Genomic DNA, 23,938 nt, shown 5'->3' with positions numbered 1-23,938 from the left:
ATAGAAGAATTTATTTTTTTACCACTACATATTTTACACAAAATTGCCACTTAAATGATTTATTGCTCACACATCCCATGGGTATATGTGGAATTACTCCCCAAAATACATTCTGCTACTTATCCCGAGTATGTTTCCACTGTTTCCACCTGAATTCCGGGTTGGGCAGTGAATGGGGGAAGTATGGGTGCTGCAGAATTTGTGGGCTGCCAATCGGGATTTGCAAACCTATCTGGAATGATACTATAGGCTCTATGGGCCTGTGTGCGAATTCTTGGTGGTTGCAGGACAATACTTGTGTTATCCACCGCAACAGCTTGTACTGCACTTATGGGACTCGCCACATCACCAAGTGATACTGCAGTGCTGGTATGTGAAAGACCAGGATGTACTAGACTGCTGGTGCTCGCCAGTTCACCAAAAGGTAGAGCGGCACTAGTACCCGGCACTCTGCTGCATATGAGAGTCATCAAAATTTACCGGCAAGTGCTAACAGAGATCAGGCCTGATTCTGCCAACACTGAGATTTTGTGTGCAATGTATCAAGTGACAGTGACCTACTGGCACTTCACTTGCTGGGGGAGAAGGGGGGGGGTCAGCGTAGGAGCTAAACGCAGGTGCTGGCAGGTAACGAGGCTGATCCCTGGGGACGTTATACAAACGTGAACGCTGGTATAGTGCAGATCTGATCAAAGATATTGATCCGTTCAGACACTATACTAGCAATGGAGGTTTATTGTGTATGAGTGTGTTCCTGGCAATCAAGGGGTTATGTGTGATTACTGGTGTACTGAGAGGCAATCTGACGCTATCTGGGAGGGGCGTGAAAACCACAGGAGCGCGAATCACGTATAAATATGTGATTGTGCGCACCCGTGGTGCCCTGTAGCAGTATTTCTGCTATAGGGCGGTCATGAAGCGGTTACAGAAGTTGCTTGTGTTACAGCGCTGCATTACTTTGAAAATTGTGCTGTCATGCAACACTGCACCAAAATGAAATTTATGTCCTTTTTTTCCCCACAAATTGAGCTTTCTTTCGGTGGTATTTGATCGCCTGTGCGTTTTTATTTTTTGCGCTATAAAAAAAAGACCAACAATTTTGAGAAAAAAAACTATATTTTGGACTTTTTGCTATAAAACATGTCAAGTAAAAAAAATAAAAATAAAATTTCGTCATAAATTTAAGCAAAAATGTATTCTGCGACATGTCTTTGCTAAAAAAAAACCCAAGACGTGTAAATTAATTGGTTTATGTGAAAGTTATAGCATTTACAAATGGCGGTATATATACTGGAATTTTTTTTTATACTAATAATGGCGGTGATCAACGACTTATGGCAGCGATCAGCAACTTATGGGACTGCGGTGGACATTCTGACACTGGGGTGGAACTGACTTGGGGTCACTGACATCCCCAGTGACACCAATACAGTGATCAGTGCAAAACAAAACCACTGACACTGTACTAATGGCACTGGGGAGAAAGGGGTTAATATTAGAAGGCAATCAAAGGGTTAACTATGTGAGGGGAGTGTTTCACTAGGGGATGGGGTGTGCTTCACTGTAAGCACACTGATCCTGGAAGGATGAGCTCATCCATCCGTATCAGTGTGCTCAAACTGACAGGCAGGAGAACTGCATTGTAAACAGAGCAGCTGTCCTCCCTGTCAGTGTTTGCCGGTAATCGCGGGGCTCCGGCGGGTAATCACCTCCCGGGACCCAGTGATTGACACCTGCGGCCGTGCACCTCTAACCGAAATGCAAAGTCACGTATACAGTCAGGTCCATAAATATTGGGACATCGACACAATTCTAACATTTTTAGCTATATACACCACCACAATGTATTTGAAATGAAACAAACAAGATCTCCTTTAACTGCAGACTGTCAGATTTAATTTGAGGGTATTTACATCCAAATCAGGTGAACTGTGTAGGAATTACAACAGTTTTCATATGTGCCTCCCACTTGTTAAGGGACCAAAAGTAATGGGACAGAATAGTAATCATAAATCAAACTTTCACTTTTTAATACTTGGTTGCAAATCCTTTACAGTCAATTACAGCCTGAAGTCTGGAACGCATAGACATCACCAGACGCTGGGTTTCATCCCTGGTGATGCTCTGCCAGGCCTCTACTGCAACTGTCTTCAGTTCCTGCTTGTTCTTGGGGCATTTTTCCTTCAGTTTTGTCTTCAGCAAGTGAAATGCATGCTCAATCGGATTCAGGTCAGGTGATTGACTTGGCCATTGCATAACATTCCACTTCTTTCCCTTAAAAAACTCTTTGGTTGCTTTTGCAGTATGCTTTGGGTCATTGTCCATCTGCACTGTGAAGCGGCGTCCAATGAGTTCTGAAGCGTTCGGCTGAATATGAGCAGATAATATTGCCCGAAACACTTCAGAATTCATCCTGCTGCTTTTGTCAGCAGTCACATCATCAATAAATACAAGAGAACCAATTTCATTGGCAGCCATACATGCCCACGTCATGACACTACCACCGTTCAAGCTTCACTGATGAGGTGTTATGCTTAGGATCATGAGCAGTTGCTTTCCTTCTCCATACTCTTCTCTTCCCATCACTCTGGTACAAGTTGATCTTGGTCTCATCTGTCCATAGGATGTTGTTCCAGAACTGTGAAGGCTTTTTTAGATGTCGTTTGGCAAACTCTAATCTGGCCTTCCTGTTTTTGAGGCTCACCAATGGTTTACATCCTGTGGTGAACCCTCTGTATTCACTCTGGGGGAGGTTACTCTCAGTCAGACTTTTATAGATTTACACAGGTCCTGTGGGTGGATATAGGGGCGGAGCTATATCACATGTATGCTGCCATGTTGGCGTCAGGAAAAAAGATTTGCCTCTAGTTTTACATTAAAAGTCAGCACTCGGGGATCTCTTGACTATAATAAAAGAGTAAGTTGAATAAAGCCGGGAAACAATGGTTTTATTGCCTAATGGAAATGTAGTGAATCAAGCCCAAAAATTGACCCATAGTGCATTCTGGCCCAAGAACATATATAAACACATCAAATTAGGAAAGAGTGAATCTCTCTGGGTTCAGTTAATGAACAGTTTCACAAATTTTGCTCAAAGTTGGCAAACTTTGTGGTGAATCCCAATAGTCTATGGGGAGCAGAAATTGTTAAAAAGGGGTGTTGTGAGCCCACCCCTAGGTTATTTATTCCTTTAAATCATTGACCCTTGTGACTCTATTGATTAGGGTCAAGGGTTATGCACTATATTATAGGTTGTTCCTTATTTCTGCTGCAAATCTGGAAACTTTTTGCCAGAAGTTTGGGATTCACAAACTTTGCAAATCCCGTGAATTGACTGCAAATGCAGGGTAGTGTCTACAGCCAGCCTTACATGGGTCGAATTCTGAAAGAATTTTCTTTCGAATTTTGAACCATTTATGGGCCAGAGAAATGGCCGATTTTCGTGTGACCATTGAATTTGGGTGATCGGCATGTTGGAAATTTTTTGAAAAACAAACGAATTTTGAAACAATGATGGGAGAATTGTGCGAGAAATATAAACAATGTAAACAATATAAATGCGTATGAGCTGCGTATGAGCTGTGACCTGGAAAGAAAAGTAAAATTCTTGGCCATGAAAATTTTTTTCTGTAGCAACATGAAGTGAAACTGAAGGCTTGGTTGGTTGAATTTCAAAATCAATGGTGGCACCATCGAATAACAAAACTCACGAAATTTCCGATTTTCTAAAGGAAATTTGTTTGGAATTTTGACCCATGTATGGCCTGCATTACTTGAACTTAATCTCTAATTATAATGTGATGCTGGTGTTAACTTGAGCTTTAGTTCTACCATACTTTTCTATTTTATTACAGTGTCTGTTCCAGAGGTTATGAGATGTTGGAGTAGATTCCTTATGCTTGACCCAGATTCCAATGGCAATGTTAAAAAAAGTCGATTTTTCGTGAAGGATCCATATAGTGAAAAGGTACTGTTTAATCTAACAAGATTTGAAATAAGAGAGACTAAGCTACCTGAAATATTGGAATAGATTTACTAAAGCTAGGTTCACACCTATGCAGCTTACGTTTGAACTGTTTCTGCATTGCGTTTTGTGTTGTATTTTGTGTTTTTGCACCTGCATTTTTTACACGTTTTTGCCGCGTTTTTTTTTTATTCATTTTTTTTATTTTTCTTGTTGCTAGGCAGATTTAAAACTCAAAACCGCAGCAAAAATGCAATACATGCTTTTCTGCAGTGTTTTCCATTGAAGTCTACAGAACCAAAAACACAAATTTGTATTCAAAAAACACCCTTTCCAAAAAACACACCAGGTGAAAATGTGCAGATGTGAACATGTCCCATAGGAAATCATGTTAAATAGACTGTACTGCATTTCTGCAAAACGCAAAAAGAAAATGCTTAGGTGTGAACCTAGGATAAAGGCAAATAGACTGTTTATTGTTGTACTTTGTAGGGGTTTTTCTCAAGAGCTTCATGAATGTGGTGAAGCTCTATTGACTCTATTCATCATCCAATCATATGCAAGCAAAATTGCTGTTTTTTTATTTTTGTTGCTTGCGATTGGGTATTATTTATAAAGTAAAACTTTATCACATTGACTAAGCTCTAGAGAAAATTCCTCTGTAAAGTCCAACTGCCCTTGCAAAATTAACAGCCTATTTGTCTTGAGTAAATCAATCCCATTATTTTAGAAATCCATTTGTTTTGTTATCCTTTTTAACTCAAACTATGAATATATGAATGGCAATTCCAAAATAGGAATTATTCTCATAAAAGAAATATTTATCTGACACCATATTTATTATTACTGTCAGCAGTGAGCAAAGTTATGCCTCACTAATAATTCTGATTCGTTTTGGCTGCACATGAAATAAATTATGGTATAAAGGTTTGATGTTTGCATTTCCAGTCCAGAATTAATTATATCTACAATGTTTCTTGTTCATTCTACATAAGCAAATAAAATGCATGTAAAACAGTTTGTATGTACATTCTATTTGTCCAACTGAAAAGAAGGAAATCAATATTTATATGAGTCGTTTAAGGTATTTGTCTTTACCTTGGAAATCTATTCCCTTTCTACCTGGCTAAATAAAGAAGTGGCTCTGATGGAGAAGTTAAACTCAAATCAGAAGATCGGTTTTATGGAAGGATTATGAAATGCTACACCAGAAAGGTTGCCAAGTAGAATTTCCAAAAACAGCCCAACAAAAAAAATAACTCCACTAATCAAAATAATTAAAAGGCATTAAATACATTTGCAAGAATTATTTATCTAGCTGTATCTATACATATAAGCTTCGCTTATGGCAAACACTCCCCCTGGGATTGAGATTTTTTTAGGCAATATAAGGACAAAGTTTTTCTTAAAAAACAATTAAAAATAACTTTTATTGCATAATATTTAAAAGATAACACATAATTATTTCCACATCAGTCAATTGTTACAGGAAACTGATGTACAACATTGTATTATGCAAGCAGAGACTCTAGACCGAGTACCGACCCGTTTCGGTGGCAACACTCCTTCTTCAGGGATAACTCTGCATACAATACTATAAGATCTGTAGCAAAATTAAGAATATACATTTTTTACATTATACATAAAAAAGAAAAAACACTTTTCTCGCATAATATCAATACAGCTGAAATATTATGATACTCACAGCAACATCGGAGTGAGAGAGGGTTATCGGACTCAATGTGGCCATATATCTCCATATCCCTATACCTCTCCTTGATTGGAAAGGGGGGGATGAAGAGAATTCCCAAAAAAAAGTAAATTGTAGGCCCTATAAAGAAATGTGTGTGTATATATATATATATATATATATATATATATATATATATATAAATGAATAATGGTTCCTAATTATGTCCAAGAGTATACACCTACCTAATAGATTAAAAGAGGGAGGTGGAAAAAAAAGGCAAAAAGAAGGCCTTACGAGATCCGGAGGGCAACAAGGTAGGATATCATGCATTCCACATTTTAATAAATCTTCCTTGCTTTATATCCCCCACACTAGGGTCTGTGGATAAATACAATTCCATAAAAAGTATAAATAAATAATACCAGTCAATGTCCCTGATCACTGCCACACCAGTTATATGATGATGCTGCAGTGCACTGGCGACAGTATGCAAAAAAAATAGTAGAAACTTTTTTTTTAATTTTGTAATTTTCCACAAAATTATGACAAAAAATTACACCTTAAAAAACTCACTATGCCTCCTACTCGCTATGCCTCAGACTGTCTACTTTCCAAAAAGGGGTAATTTGAGGGATATCTGTACTGTCCTGACATTTTTGGGCCGCAAGAAGTGAGATAGGCCGTCAGTACAGCAGGATTGATCGAATTATAGATGTATATACCATAGTTTGTGAACTCTATAACTTTCCTACAGACTAAATAATATACACTGATTTGGATTATTTTCACCAAAGAAATGTAGCAGAATACGTTTTGGCCTAAAATTATGAAGAACAATTATTTATTTGCAATATTTTATAACAGAAATAAAGAAAAACCTTTTTTCAAAATGTTTGATTTTTTTTGTTAATTTAGCAAAAAATGAAAAACCCGGTGGTGATCAAATACCACCAAAAGAAAGCTCTAGTTGTGTGAACAAAATGAAAAAAATTTAGTTTGGATGCAGTGTTGCAGTGTTTTTTAATGTGTATTACAACACATTTAAAATGCTTTACAATCAAACAGTACAACATTCCACAGTATATTTTTTACTTGTATGTGTGCCCAAACACTTACACAATTTGCTAATCACAGCATGAGGTCCCACAATGCCTCTTCCCCAAACTTCCAGACAAGAAGACCTTTAATTCTAAAGTGTTAAGTGGAGGCACTGCTTCACTATTTACATTACATTTATCAAGTGACATCCCTGTCAACAACTATATTGTGCACCTATCCACCTCCAGTATCTGATTGACAGCCTGGACAACTACACATATAAAGCAAGGAAATCTATAATTTGAAGAATATGGCAGCTTTGGTACAACATAGGACAGTAGAGATACTACTTCCACAAACTGGTGTGTTTAACCATTTTGCTGCCAGAGCCAGTTTTGCATTTTTTTGCACGCATGTTTAAAAAAATCATTTTAGGCCTAAAGATTACACAAATCCCCCAAAACATTATATATTTTCTGAAAGTAGACACCCTAGAGAATAAAATAGTGGTAGCCCCAATGTTTTGTGTCACACGATATTATTGTAAAGGTCTAGGAAACGCAAAATTTCAGTAAAAATCACACTAAAGTGAATTGTAGGGAAAACAAATGCAATAAATTACCCAAATTATTAGTAAAATTTAAAAGACGAGGTTGTGCCGAGTAAATAGATACCCAACATGCCAAACCATAAAATTTGTGTGTGCCTATGAAATTGCTTCAAACTTTAGTACCCTATATTTTCTATAGACGACGCTTCAAAAGCCCCTATAGGTCTTCAGTTTTGGGTTATGGAGGAGGTTTGGTGCTAGAATTATTGCTCTCACTCCGGTGATATGTAACGTGCATCACAATCGACATTCTCATGCGTAGGCTGCTTCCACCTGACAGACAGGAGTCTGCCTGTAAGTTTTATACACAATCCTGGTTATACACTGGATTGTGTATAAATCCCTGCTGTCAGGTCCATACAGCATACAGACATGGCAACAAAAGGGTTAATAAAGGAAGGGGTTACAGCATATCCTTACCGCTCACTGACTGGTTGCTAAAGGTTACAGCACACATTATGGTTCTGTCAGGAATGGACTCAGCACTGGTGGTGGGACTCACCTGCCGTGGCAGTGCTTGGGGGATGGGATCAATGGCAGTGCTTGGGGTGGATGGGATCAGTGGCTGTGCTGGATCGGCATGGGAGGTGACATTTCTACATTGATCACCATTGTTCTGGGGGATTAAAACTGATGACCAATGTAATTGTGTAAAATCCCCCATTACATTGGGTGTCAGTGCAAATTCCCCAACAACCAATGCGTTTCTACACTGGCCATCAATGTATGGGTGAACTTACACTGACCACCAGCAGAGGTGTTGGTGGCTGGAACCTTGGGGGGGACATAATATACATATAAATGTCACTGCTATTTACATATGAATGCCACATTGCTGCCACTATTTACAAATGCCATATTAAGGCCGCTATTTACATATGAATGCTGTTGTAATTTACATGTGAATACTGACAGGGTCTGCACACCTGAGTCATCTCTGCATGGCAATAGGACAGAGCTGGGCAGCATAAGTAACAGCACTTCACACTGAGATATCAGACACAGCCTTGGACAAAGACTCCCAGGGACAAGGGAATGTAAACTAGTACAGTTGGCAAGTATGGGACAGCTGCTTTGGGCCCCACAACAATGACTGAGCCCAAGGAAGCTGCCCCTTTTGCCCCTCCTTAAATATGGCCCTGCTTGACATACATGTTACATTTTTTTTAGAGATCTAATGTTTTTCTAAAAACAAAATCTAAATCAATTACTCTGCCCAGGGGCCCATGATGTTAAAGTGGAACTAGACTTTCCCCTCACTCTACTAATTAATTGATGTGTTACAACATGACTAGAAAAGTCTTGGCCTCTAGGGTATCTTTTCACCTAGAAAGATTATGAGCAGGGTGCACTATGGTGTATCAGCTGCAGAGAACACACAGAGGCAAAGTAAGGTCAACTGTATACTGTAAATGTTCAACAAGTAACAAACAGGCCTGGCAGGTGAGCACAGCTGACCAGGGCCACTTACAACACACATCAGCGATTCTGTAGCTTGCTGACAGCTTCTGCAACGAGGAGTAGGAGTGTGGTCTGGCTGATCCAACCCAACTAGGAGGCTTCTTCATTGAGAAAGACTTTCCCTACTCCTCTGGTATCTTTCCTTATCGCTAAGTGCTGTCCCTAACAGGCGGAGAACCTGTCCCTACACTAGCCACTCACATAATGCATACCAAATCAGGGGGCCAGAGGCTTAAATAATCTCTGTCCTCACCCAAGATGGCCACTGAGATCACATGGGGCCCAGAGTCCAATCAAACAGCCGCTCCCAGGTGAACATGAAAAACCATAGAGGAACTAAGTTCCCCATGACTTCTTTTCCCTTCCTGCCCACCCCCCCAATATCTGATTGATAGTCTGGACCACTACATATGCTAAGCCAAGGAAATCTGTAATTTGAAGAATATGGCAGCTTCGGCGCAGCATTGGACAGTAGAAGATGCAACTTCCACCAACTTGTCCGTTTAATAAAGGCACTAATTCAATGCATTTTCGCCTTGACATACATGGTACTTTTTTTTCTAGATTTTAGATATCTAATGCTTTTCTAAACAATTCATTCACTTTTTAAAAAAATCAGGCAGCAAACAATTGCACCAATTACAATTGCTGGCGGATATAAACAAAGCTTGCACAATTAGATTGGAACATGTAGGATCAGCTTTAGTTACACTGCATTTTAAAGGTGAGTACTTAGATGAAGGTCAACATACAGTACTTTGCACATCTGCTAGCTGTCTCTATTTTTCTGGTACACTCCCATTTACTCAAATTCACAATAAAGACATTGTAACTATTATTATTATAACTATTATTGCGTAAGTTTGTCACCATAGGGCTTGTTTATGTCTGTTTTTATTATTTTCACCACTTTGCTATTGTCAAAATAGCACATAGTTTAAGTTAACAGGTTTTAGAAAAATCAAAGAATCCTGTGCCAGTTTGACAATACCAAAGTGGTGAAAAAAAATAAAAACAGCCAGAATTATGTTATTTATAAAAAAAAAAAAACCCTTTGATGATAAACATACTATACCTTGCCAACAAACACATTAATTGCAAAGATTAAAAAAAATACAAAATTGGCACAGAGTTTACTGTCACTTTCCTGAATTTTGAGCTGCATGAGTGTGCTCTACTTGCAGATAAAAATAATTTTGAGAGTATCTTGACTGTAAAATGAATTTTGTCATGGCCATGTCAGTGAAAGGGCTTGAAGCTATAGTAATTATGTATGGATTTCAGAAGTCATTCTTGTGACGATAAATGATTGCTCAATCTTTATGTTTCTATGTATTTTGTCATTACTTTTTATTGAATATATGCAGGGCATATTTTTAGCTGGAACGTGGGGGAATGCAATTCCAGCACCTCCAGCACTGAATTATGAAATAGCAAGGAGTGCAGGGGTGTGCTGAAGGGTCTGTTAATACTGACTGCTGGGGAATCTATTGTCACTGGATCTATTTTTGCACGGTGGTCTATTGTTGATGGTGGGGAATCTATTTGTGGTGGGGGGGGGATGTTATGCTGCTAAGGGATCAATTGTTGCTGGGGGGATCTAGTGTTGAAGGAGAGGTCTATTGATGCTAGCTGCTGGGAGATCTGTTGTTGCTGCTGGGAGTATATTGTTACTGGGGTTGCAGGGGATCCATTGTTACTGTGGCCGGGGTCTATTGTTGTGGACGGGACTATTGTTGCTGGGGGGGGTCTATTGTTGCTGGCTGCAGGGCATCTATTTTTACTGCTTTTCTTGTTATCATTAACAAATTCCATACAAATTACTTAGCATCACAACATTATATTTGGTTCTGTATTCTCTAATATGGACAGTGCTGGAAGTTGGGTAGGGAGTGGAACAAAGGGTGACAAGGGGTGATTCAGAAAGGACGAGTTCCTGCACCTATTCTCTGAGAAAAAAGCCCTGATTATATGGTATTACATCTCCTCATGCATGCCTCTGAAACAGTGTACCCAGCAATTAGTAAATAAGAAGGAACATGGCTTGTAGACCTTCCCTTCACTCTACTAATTATTTGATGTTTTACATCTTCTTTTCACCTGGAAGTTAGTTGGTTATCTTGGCTTACAATTATAATAAGCTTGTAGAGGGGTGGATATTTGTTTTAGGTACACTTATATTAATGATTAAGGATTTTTGTCCCTTCTTTTTTAATGTGTTTTATGTACAATCTTTTTATAATATGTAAATATAAAATTCTGTACCTGGTGCCTTAAAAGCCCAAGTGCTTTAGTATCTTATGATTGTAACTGGAAGGATATCCTGTCTATATAACTCACAAAGCCTGGGCACTGGGTCTCCACTCCTGAGCCAGCGGCTCTGCCATGATTGTTGGTATAGTATTTATTGATTACCACTATACGTGGTTTAACATGGCAATAACCACACATGTGAGCGATGTCCACTAATATGCTTTTTTGCAGTACTTTTGCGTTCATCTTCCACTAGTAGCGATACTTAGAGGCAATCAGGATAACTACAAGCACACAGCATAAATGATTCTTTAACATAAAAATATCTTTTATTTGAGCACAAATGCATACAGAAACTTTAAACAGTTTCTGTTTAGTTTAGGTATATGCTAAACAACACAGGGCTCACCAGACAAGGATAAGTTTAGGTCAGCTTCATCCTCCAGACTGCAAGGCAATAGGAAGAACCATTACACAATTTTTTCATTTGGCAACAGTCTCATACTGTAGCTAAAACAACACAGACAGCTCTGATCATGCATCCATCTAATGTACTACTGAAATACTGCCTCGGCAGCAGGGGCTAGTGGCCTAGTCACCAACCTTTTGCAATTAAAGCCCTAGCAACACTAGCTTACAAATGTGAACCTTTTCATATATATATATATATATATATATATATATATATATATATATACACACACACTATATTGCCAAAAGTATTATTACACCCCTCCAAATCATTGGATTCAGGTGTCCCAATCACCTCCATGGCCACAGGTGTATAAAATCAAGCACCTAGGCATGCAGACAGCTTCTACAATTGTGAAAGAATGGGTCGCTCTCAGGAGCTCAGGGAATTCAAGCGTGGTACCGTGATAGGTTGCCATCTGTACAATAAGTCCATCTGTGAAATTCCCTTGCTACTAAATATTCCATGGTCAACTGTTAGTGGTATTATAACAAAGTGGAAGCAACTGGGAACAACAGCAACTCAGCCATGATGTGGTAGGCCACATAAAATGACAGAGCGGGGTCAGCACATGCTGAAGCGCACAGTCCATAGCTAAAGACCTCCAAACTTCATGTGGCCTTCATATTAGCACAACAACAGTGCATAGAGAGCTTCATGGAATGGATTTCCAAGCCTTACAACACCAAGTGCAATGCAAAGCATCAGATACAGTGGTGTAAAGCACGCCATCACTGGACTCTAGAGCAGTAGAGACGTGTTCTCTAGAGTGATGAATCATGCTTCTCTGTCTGGCAATCCAATGGATGTGTCTGGGTTTGGTGATTGCCAGGAGAACGATACTTGCCTAACTGAGTTGTGCCAAGTGTAGCGTTTGGTGGAGGAGGGATTATGGTGTAGGATTGTTTTTCAGGGGTTGGGCTTGGCCCCTTAGTTCCAGTGAACTCCTAAAGCGTCAGCATATCAAGATATTTTGGACAATTTCATGCTCCACCAGCGCACAAAGCAAGGTCCATAAATACATGGATGAGCAAGTTTGGGGTGGAGGAACTTGACTGGCCTTCACAGAGTCCTGACCTCAACCTGATAGAACACCTTTGGGATGAATAAAAGCAAAGACCGCTAGTCAGGCCTTCTCGTCCGACATCAGTGCCTGACCTCACAAATGTGCTTCTGGAAGAATGGTCAAACATTCCCATAGACACACTCCTAAACCTTGCAGACAGACTTCCCAGAAGAGTTGAAGCTGTTATAGCTGCAAAGCTTGAGCTAACTCAATATCGAACCCTACGGACTAAGACTGGGATGCCATTGAAGTTCAGGTGTGTGTAAAGCAGGTGTCCCAATACTTTTGGCAATATAGTGTATATAAAGAGAGAGAGGGAGAGAGAGAGAGACAAAGTAGCAAAGGCAACAGTTTGAGGTGTTCCTAGAATCCCAGCCCTCATTATTAATCGTCAAGTCTTCACATGAAAGATGCTTAAGTGAACAAAAAATCTCACCTAAAGATAACTGGAGGAAATCTAGCTAAAATAAAAAAAAATAAAATCACCAAACATAAAAACAGTAAACTCCAGTGTATTCTAATGAAAAAAATAAACAGGTCATCATTCTGATTTAGCCACATGTGGGTCAATGTACCCAAGATACTGTATGTATCTAAAACACTTTATTTGTTTTAAATCTGGGCTCTATATAGTGGAAGGCAGCTGTGGGAAGCCCTGAAGTTGCATTTGTACATTTCTGCTTCACCTTTGGACTCTATATTTTTACTTTTTTTTTCTACACACCAGTGTTTCCAGCAATGTTTATAATGAAGACTCCTGTGAGAGCTGACTAGTGGTTTAATAACAGCAATTTTGTATCCAAGAAAGAAAACAAACCACTTACTTTCGCTGCATTACAGGTTTCTTCCTAGTAGTAATAGTTTATGTATCCTTTTACGTCAAATGAGTACCTAAGTGATGCAGCCAACTTCTCAGTGTATTCAATAAAAATTAACGTTTATGAGTAAACATAATAAATGCCTTGTTTGGGCATTGTAAAGATCCCTCTCATTGTAGGCTATTCTGCATTTTGATGTACTTTCTAAAGATTATGTTTAATCAGAATCATCCCTCTGAGATGTTTTGCAGCAAAGCCAACCCATTGCAGTAACAGTTTTGTTCTTGGAGGGGCCTAAGCTGTCTAGGGACTAGTGATCTTTGGGTGTCAACAGAGCAAGACAGTTAGGCTTGGACCAAGCTATGAATACCTTACAAGTGATCCTTTGGATGGCATTGTGGTGATATGAATGGTTGGAAGAAACTCCTGGGACCATTATTACTGTATATAAAAGGAGAGTTAAGAACCAGGAGTCACTTATATGAGCCACATATATGAAAATTGTAAATTGATATATTTGAAGAATCTTTATAAATTATTTGGCTTGTTTTTCCACATAACAGGCTGCATATTTTTCCCTAAATCCATCAAGCTCTTTTTTCTTTTTAATTTTGAAAGAAGCCAGTTAGGCTCGATACGTAAAGGCGTTTAGTGCTGCACATCCCAGTGACAAGAATCTACTGAATTCTGTGGCTGGGATTGACAGCTGCATGCAGAAAGCTGCAGCCACCAACCCGTACAGTGCAATGACAGACTGTCAGAGGCTGTAACTTTTCATGACTGTGCAAGCTACTGCTGACAACCTGTTATTGCAGTGTACAGGTTCAGTGGCCACAGCTGTCCGTACGCAGGTGCAGGGGCGGACTGACAACTGATGGGACCCCCGGGCAATAGGGGACCATGGGGCCCCTGTGTCCTTGCCCAAACTCAAAAAAGCCTATGAAAAAGGTACCAGGGGCATCTCATGGGGCCCCCTACTGACCCCGGGCCGTCGGGCAGTGCCCGAGTTTCCAAATAGTCAGTCCGCCCCTGTGCAGGTGTCAATCCTAGTGGCAGGAATCAGTAGATTTTTTTCTGCTGAAATTCAAAGCTTGTCTAAACACTCATGCAAATGAAGCCTCAACTTACAAGCATGTCTTTAGAAGGATTTGAAGGAGTCCCAGGCTACAAGGCAGACGTGCTAAGTACTAATCCACTGTGCTGCCCCATGATAAGAAATATTGTTTTATTAAAGACAGCTAGGAATTTCATTTGTAGCAGATTAAAATACATATTTCTACTTGCTATGTCTTTATCTGGAAGAAATAATTAAATATTTGTAAAAATACATTTTCCTGTAATTTTTTCCAGTGCAACTTTCACATAATTTGAACACCCCCAGATATTTACCCCAAAATATAAGCAATAAAGTCTAATCAAATGTAATCACATAAGTGTGATTTTTAGAGCTCAGAGTAAACATTTATGGTCTTTATCACTCCAGAGAACATGTCTGCACTGCTCTAGAGTCCAGTGATGGCGTGCTTTACATCACTGCATCTGATGCTTTGCGTTGCACTTGGTGTTGTAAGGCTTGGAAACCCATTCCATGAAGCTCGCTACATTGCAATGCACACAGGCAAAAAAATTGCTTTACATGACATTAGTATAGGATTCAATCGAGTTGGTGAGAATGGAAATTGGCACAATGGGAACATTTTCATTAGTTTGCATTCACTTACATTTCTGAATGAATTTGTGTTTGCTTACAGTATGTGAGCATTTGACGTTCGTGTAGTAAAAGCAAATGTCATCTGGAGTCATTGTTGAATAAAACTGGGAATAGAATATGTATAAAAATTTCTTTCTGCATATACTATGTAAAATATCCTTCCTCAGCAGCATAGACATCTGTTTGGTCCACAGAAAGTTTTGGTTTGTTATGGACACCCTCATCATTAGTACAATAACATGCCAAGTCATGTCTTCCTGGAGAATAGTCCTCCTTTCTTCTTCGCCCTTAGCCGAAGGACTTCTGATTCCGACATTTTTTACTTCCTTATTAATTTAATCAAGCCAACGTGCTTGGGGTCAGTTGATATGTTTTTTTTTCACCTAGGCATGCATCCTAGATTACCTTTGGCATAAGAACTTCAGTCATCCTTTTAATATAACCAGATCATTTTATGCAGGCATAAGGTATTGTTATCACAAATGTGCGCCTCAGAGATGGACGCGGTTCAACCATTTTGTTAGGCATCTCCATTTTCTCCCCTCATCTTTCCACCCCTCCCTCTCACTGAGAGGAGACATCTGGCCAGTGTGGTAATGTGTACTGTTTATGGGTCACTGGCTGGGCAAGGCATTTCTAGCTGGTGCTGAGCTGTCTGTGAAAGCTGTATCCTTTCTCACCTAGGAAGAGATAGGACCAGTTTTCCCAAGAGAGCTGGAGTCTCACTGGCCAAAGTACCTGTGTAATTTCACACCTCGTAACAAGATAAGGAGCCTTCCCAGGAGTTGAAGGGACTCTGAGCTAATAAACCTAGCTCAGCGTAGGTGACAGAATTAGATGAACACTTCTCAAATCAATTTCTCTCCTATGTCTCATGTCTTGGAATATGAGAGACTTACATAGAAACTGGACACCGACCAATGAGCAGGCGAACAGTTTGACGGGTCACTTGCTTATCTCGGAACCATCAGGGGAGCCGAAACATAGAACTCGTGAACCGTGCAATATATAATTTCATAATTCATATCTAAATAATCCTCAGACTTGTCTGCATAATAATATGCCCGCGGGAGGACTGTCGCTTGTGCAGATGGAAAGTTATAGACCAGATTATGAATTATGAAAGATGTTGGTTCCAGTTTAGGGTTCCACCTGACGATCCCTCCCTAAACAGGGGATTGGTCTTTCACTTCAGTACCACCCCCTGCTGGGAAACTTTAAAACAGGCTGCCAAGCCTAAGGAAGTTTTAGTTGAAAAGTCCCAATGCTTAACATCAATATACCACCTGGGGAGACCTGTGCCTTTCGCTCTGAAATGTGATCTGCTTCCATCCAAGGTTTAGGGGCAAGTAACTTAACCCTTTAACTTCTCCCTGTTATCTCTTTGCTGTGCTGTTTTCTATGTATACATAAATATCTTAGTTACATCCTCTTTGTAAATATTTTATTGCACCTGTTTGACCCTTTTAGTAATAAATCTTTTTTCTGAAAGTGTTGAACTGTTCCTATAGCTCTTAATTGCAATTTATGAATCCCTGCCTTTAAAGAGACGCTACTGTTGGTTTAACTCTCTGTATAACCGGCCTGTGTCAATGACCGGTTTATGCGGACAATTATTTCAATTATTATAGTGTTATAGCGATATTGCGAGTTTCCTCTTTCTCTGAACAAAAAGGAGGTGGTGGCAGTGTGAAGGGGTTAATTGCGTAATTAACCTGACCCAGTAACAATTGATTCAGGCTGCTGGCCCATCGATCGGTACCCATTAGCTGGAAAATCGTTGTGCAGGGTGCAGCTGGGTGTGGCATTGTTACGCATGTCACATAGCGGTTGTAGATCGGTTAGCCCTTCGGTCACGAGTTTGGTGAGAAGGTCTGGGGTCTGACGCCGTGATCGTGAGAATTATTACTGATAGTCTAGCATTCTTATACTTGTACATACTGTATAAGATCGGCTTATAAAGGGAGAGCCTCCCTGCAAGCACTGGACTAGAAGATGGAGGGGGGTTGGATTAGGAGGGGGCAGTGTGGAGAATCCCTGGACTAGAAGGGGTATGGAGAATACCTAGACTGGGGTGGGGGTGTGGAGAATCCCTGGCCTAGGAGGCAGTGTAAAGCATATGCCTCCTTAAGCCACTTAATGCTTCCCACTATTGATGTCATTTGACCACACCCACAACTTGCCATGGCATGCTGCACACACTGCTATCATATTATTTCATCCCATTTTTTGGGGGGTGGGGGGTGCAAAAAAAGAATACCAGCCCCAGATGCCTTATATGTGCTAGGTACACCACTGGTCCTCAGAGAAAACAATATTACGTGCACCCAGAGTCACCTTTACATCTTTTGGCTCTCATGCAGTAACCACAATATGGAATTCACTGCCATCTATTGTCCATCCTCTCTGGATGTTTTCAAAAGGAGAGTCAACTCAAATATATTCACCCAGGTTTATAGCAAAGCCTGACAAATCTTTCTCTTTGAAGATCCCAACACCAATTTGACCAGTGCTTTGAGTTCCCAGGGAGAAAAAGTGCTGTAGGATCCATGATTATTATTTATATTTTTAAAGCTCATTATTGTATCTTGATTTCCTTGCGTTATTTTTACTTAAACCTCTATATATCCTATTAAGCGTCCTGCTTTCAAATATTTAAAGCCTTTACATATAAGCTTGCAGTCCAAAATGCAACACCATGTGTGACCTCCTAAGTTTCATTAGCTAAACATTTGTTGTACTTGAAAGAATATTGGAATATGAACTGTTATTGAGTGATATAATAAATACACACTGCATAGTAAATATATGATGATTTAAAAATCAAGATAATCAATTAAGATAATCATTTGAGCATTTTGCAAATGAATGAGTGTACTGATTTGATTATCAGTGCCTAAAATTACATCATGAAGTCTACTTGGTTCTGTTTTAAAAGACTGTAGTTATGTGCTTTTTGACCTAGTAAAATGCAGCTATTTTTTTTTAAAATGAATGTATCATTAACTAAATGATCTAAAACTGCCAAACCTCTGTATGTCCCAGTATTAAGACATTGTTTTTCTTGGAAATTTCTGTGTGCTCTCTGTGCTATTAAACTTCATGAAGTTAGCAAGATCTATTGCAAAGTATTTTACAAACATCAAGTAGATTTATTAAATCCTTAAAAGTAATTTGTCAGGGTAGAATATGGGTACTGTCATTGCTCAGGAAAACAAAGGGTCAAAGGTCATCTGAAATCCAAAAATTGCTGTCCTGCCAACTACCTGACCTAACATGTGCATATTAACTTCTTCTAATGTGATGACTATCAACAAGTGGTTAACTCTCTCAGTGGAAAAATATTAAAATAATCAGTGAAGGCCTATCCCTAAACAAGCTTTTGGTTGGTTTCAAGCTTTGACACTGCACCAGATCATACCTACAAAGAGCTTTTTAAAGCACTACTGCTTAGAACTGTATTCAGAGCTCCTGTTCTAGATCTAAAAGGTTACTTTTAAAGTAAATCTTTGCAATATTGGGCACAGTACCAGGTTTACTTTATTGTGGAGACCTTTGTGAGGCTTTATTCTATTTCCACTTGCTCCCATTCCACACTAATGTACTGCTGGAGGCGAGCCCAGAAAAATAGCTGGCACCTTCAGGTATAAAAGATCAAGTAACAATACCCTGCATTCCCATAATTCTAAAACAGAATAAAAGGTTTTAGCTGGAGTTGGGCTACACAGTGATTGTAAGAGCAGCTCAGTACGTGTTGGAATTAGAGGCCTATTGCATGCCAATGCTCATGCTCATGTGCACCCACACACCCGATGCTGGCACTGGCATCAAACGGCCTATTTAAGCTGAACAATGGCATGAATGCCCTATTTAAGCTGGACTAGAACATGAACAGGTAGCTGAGTGGTCTTCAGCTAGTTCCCGCTTTACCTGAGTTTTGACCTGCTATATCTGCCTACCTGTGCACGACTTGGCCTGCCCCTAACCTGTCTCTGGATTTGTTCCTGCCTGTTGTGTCCTTTGCTTGTTCTCTCACTCAGTTCTTATCTTGTGTCCCTGTACCTCACTGCCCTGCTGTGTACTGATCCTGGCTTGTATCTTGACTCTGCCTGATGTTCTTGTACCTCACTGTCTGAGCGTTGATTACCTTTTGTCTTGTGTCCCGGCTACGCTCCTATTAATGCACATATTCACCAGCACACCAAGGATCTTCAAATGTTGTCCCAAACTTTTATTGCAGTAAGATCACATCACGAAAGTGCAAAGTTTCGGAGCTGCGCAGGACCCCTTCATCAGGCATGTGCTGACGAAGGAGTCCTGCACGGCTCTGAAATGTTGCACTTTTGCGATGTGATCTTTCTGCAATAAAAGTTTGGGACAACATTTGAAGATCCTTGGAGTTCTAGTGAATATGTGAATTGATCTGTGATGTTTCAATTACCAAGCTGCTGGTTGCTGCAGCACCCACTACTGATGAGCCCTGTTTCTAGGAAAGTGTGTGATGGGAATGTAGACAAGATTGTATCTGGCTTCGCTCCTGTCTGTTGATCAAGTGTCACCATGTTGCAGTTCTTGGTTCTTGCTTGGTGACAACATTTTGGGACAACATTTGAAGATCCTTGGAGTTCTAGTGAATATGTGCATTGATCTGTGATGTTTCAATTACCAAGCTGGTGGTCGCTGCAGCACTCACTACTGATAAGCCCTGTTTCTAGGAAAGTGTGTGATGGTAATATAGACAAGATTGTACCCGGCTACGCTCCTGTCTGTTTATCAAGTGTCACCATGTTGCAGTTTTTGGTCCTTGTTTGGTGATATAGAGTCATCTGCTTCCTGCAATCATCAGCTGGTGCTTGCCTGTTACACAGGCCCTCATGCCACTCTTTGTTCTCACACCTCCTGCCATCACTACCATGGGTGTTGGGCAAGACCTGCAAGAGAAGCCCCTTCTCCAGACAGTGATACATGTTAGAACCAGAGTTTTGGGATATTGTACCTGCATATTTTTGGAATTTTGGATTTAATAACTAAAATACACCTAAGTCTCTAGTCTTTTGTTCTACCTTCTTTCGAGTTAACATGTATCACATTAGGTTCAGTTTAGCAAATGTCTTCATATACAACATGGGTATACTAATGCTAATTGACAGCCTTCCAAAAGAGCAGCTGAACAAGCCTAAAAAAGTAATCAATTATAACTTCTATACATCTGTGGCACAGACTATATGATTCTACAGTTTTTCTGTATATTTTGCCATGTTGCAGAAAATAGAAACAAAATTTAAAGATTTGTCAATAGCTACTGGTAATTTATCAGTAGCTCTGTGAACACAATGCTATAAAATAATCAGCAGTAATGCACTCCTGTGTTTTCACATCCTTCAATACCATTACTTAAATGAAGTGCTCCAATTTTAGACTGTAAGTGGATTTGCAGATGTTTAGTCAATTGGTTTGTAGCCATAACTGGGACAGGGGGCAGCCAGATGTTCTGGAACATGCAGTGTTTCATAATGTTGTGCATTGCTCATTAGTGCTGATTCATAAATTTCTGATATATGGCACATTTGAAAAGAGGGTAAATCTCAGACATCATGTACAGCTTTGGTGTGACGCAGATTGCTCCAGCACTGCTTCTCTGTAAGGTCAGGTTACCTCACTGGTGTTCAATGTAGAAATACACTTTAGACTATCATTCATCTGAAATGTGTGTTCCCATGTGTAAAATGTAAGAATTTTCCAGAATTAGCATTTTCATTCCTGTAGCACAAACTTTATTGCAGTTGTTGTACAGGAAGATTGTACATATGTGATATGGGATATGTGAAGGAGGGTTAACTCATTTAGAAATGAAGTGTCTTCCACAGATGTGGATTTACAGACATAAACGGAATAGATTTTGGTTTTGTATATTTTATGCATTATTGTTATTATTATGGTCAGGACTAAAAATACAAATAATTTTATTAAAGTATATAGGGAAGCTTTCATAAGAATGTGTTTGCATCAGATGCCGTTCTTTTTAATTTTCCTCTGTGGAAAAGATTTACAGGGCTCAATAGTTTAAGCTGAAATGGGCAGCACAGTGGCTAAATGGTTAGCACTTCCGCCTGGCAGTGCTAGAGTTATTGGTTTGAATCCAAGCCACAGCACCACCTGCCTGGAGTTTGCCTGTTCTCTCTGTGCCTCTGTGGGTTTCCTCCCACACTCAAAAAGACATGTGCTGGCCCTAGTATGTGTATGTATGAATGTGAGTTAAGGACCTTAGATTGTACACCCCTTGAGGGTTAGGTACTGATGTGAATGTACAATATATATTTAAAGCGCTGCGTAAATTGACAGCGCTATATAAGTACCTGAAATAAATAAATGTACCCATACAAGAGAATGAGTCAAACCATTGACAAATCCCTCCTTTCAGACAGTGTGCATAAAGTTTCAGTCAGGGACAGAGAGCCTCAAAGGAAACAACTTCTGCAGTGTCATGGGTGCATCGTCTAGTAACTATACATGTGTATTACAAACATACCCGCATGGAAGAAAAATATATTTGAAATATATTTTAAAACTATTCTTCCCAAATATATTGACATATATTTGAAACGCTACAATTTTGCCATATTCAATATATTTCAATAAATAAATAATTAATATATATATATACAGTTGCAAGAAAAAGTATGTGAACCCCTTGGGATTACGTGGAGTTTTGCATGAATTGGGCATAAAATGTGCTCTGAACGTCATCTAAGTCACAACAATAGAAGAACACAGTCTGCTGAACATAATACTACACAAACATTAGATGTTTCCAGGTGCTCTTTTGCAAACTTCAAACGTGCTGCAATATTCTTTTTGGACAGCAAAGGCTTCCTCCGTGGTGTCCTCCCATGTACTCCATTCTTGTTTAATGTTTTCCTTATTGTAGATGTGTTAACAAAAATGTTAGCATGTGCCAGAGATTTCTGTAGGTCTTTAGCTGACACTCTGGGATTCTTCTTTACCTCATGCAGCATTCTGCGCTGTGCTCTTGCAGTCATTTTTACAGGACGACCACGCCTAGGGAGAGTAGCAACAGTGCTAAACTTTCTCCATTTGTAGACAGTCTGTCTTACCGTGGACACATGAACATCAAGGCTTTTGGAGATACTTTTGTAACCCTTTCCAGCTTCATGCAAGTCAACAATTCTTGATCGTAGGTCTTCTGAGAGCTCTTTTCTGCGAGGCATGGTTCACATCAGACAGTGCTTCTTGAAACCAGTAAACCCAAAACAGGTGTGCGTTTTTTAAGGGCAGGACAGCTGTCAGCAACACATCCAATATCATCACACTGATTGGAGTCAAGGTTGGCTCACTCCTGGCTCCAATTAGCTCTGGGAGAAGTCATTAAGCTAGGGCCTCACATACTTTTTCCTCCCTGCACTGTGAATGTTTACATATTATGTGCAATTAAACCATGGCAACATCTAATGTTTGTGTAGTATTATGTTCAGCAGACTGTGTTCTTCTATTGTTGTAACTTAGATGACGTTCAGAGCACATTTTATGCCCAATTCATGCAAAACTCCACGTAATCCCAAGGGGTTCACATACTTTTTCTTGCAACTGTATATTTACTGCTTGTTGAAATGCATTTTTATTACAACACCGACAACAGACACCACAGCAGACCATACAAGACTAGACGACACCAATCTTGAAGTAAACAGGAAGTAGACTAGCACATTTTAACACAGATACAAGATATATACATTCAAGGGAACAATCCCCCCTCCCTGCATAATGACACAGGGCGGAGCAATCTACATTTAGTAACAAGAGACACACCAGCAGACAGTCCCCTCTGGAGGGAGGGCTGCTGGAGACACCCCCCCCCCACCAAGCCAATACACATAAACCCATACATCCCATAATAGTTTGATCCCAAGCATGACACACAATAGAACAATTGGATGCAACCACATAACACCAAACAATCCACAACCCCCACCCCACCTATACACGTCTACACAATATTAGGACAGATCACCCTGTACCCCTAACAGGTAGGGAGCTGAAACAGGGGTCTTCCTACCTCTCCAAAGTGAGCTGTGTTCCATGGGCCACCCACCCAAAGTGACTCCCGTTACACTGTATGTCTTTAAAAATACAAATCTACATTTTTGGAATGCCTTTACAAATATATGTAAAATATGTTAAAATGACTTTTTATATGTTAAAAAAACCTGAAAAATATATTTTAAAAAAATATATTTTTAAAAATACATATTTTTTAAATATATTCTTCAGATTTTTTTGAACATATGAAAAAAGTCATTTTAACATATATTTTTTCATATATTTGTAAATGCATTCCAAAAATGTAGATTTCTATTTTTAAGACATATATTTGAAATGTATTTAAAAAAATATTTTTCATATATTTTGTAATAAAAACGCATTTCAACATTCTCTAGAGAGAGAGAGAGAGAGAGAGAACACTTCGATACTCTGAGAATATTTTGTATGGGTTTTATTGAAGAAGACAAACCCTGAAAAAGAACTAGCTGATTTAACACAGGTAATGTACATAAAACACAGATTCCACTTTGCATAACACAGTAAGAAGTCACAATTCACTTGCCAAAGACTCCAAAAACTGACTAGTATCACACTGACTAGGGTGACATATGAGAGTGACATTGACACATGAAACAATGATTGTTAATGAGGTTTAGCAGCTTATTGACCTTTGTTAAAGTAGTACTATCTAGAGCAGAAATAGCCTACCTAACCACTGGCCAGTGGGATGAAACTTAAAGTCTCTCAACGTTGGGGCCCTTTAATCAATGGAAGAGCGCTCACTCTCTGCA

The 23,938-nt window shown here is 39.5% G+C and overlaps 1 protein-coding gene across 1 annotated transcript in view; it reads left to right on the top strand.

Annotated features, from left to right (window-relative positions):
• LOC149473569 (uncharacterized) overlaps positions 1-23,938 on the top strand; it is a 215,855-nt gene that overhangs the window by 73,269 nt on the left and 118,648 nt on the right. Inside the window, exon 2 of the mRNA XM_089676260.1 lies at positions 3,855-3,967. Coding sequence (XP_089532386.1) covers positions 3,855-3,967 — 113 coding nt within the window. The remainder of the gene's footprint in view (positions 1-3,854; positions 3,968-23,938) is intronic.

The sequence above is a fragment of the Staurois parvus genome, unplaced genomic scaffold (assembly GCF_062004578.1).
Source record: "Staurois parvus isolate SC_StPar_1 unplaced genomic scaffold, SC_StPar_1.0 ptg000013l, whole genome shotgun sequence".
NCBI classification, from domain to species: Eukaryota; Metazoa; Chordata; class Amphibia; order Anura; family Ranidae; genus Staurois; species Staurois parvus.
This window is presented reverse-complemented; position numbering and strand designations above follow the sequence as displayed.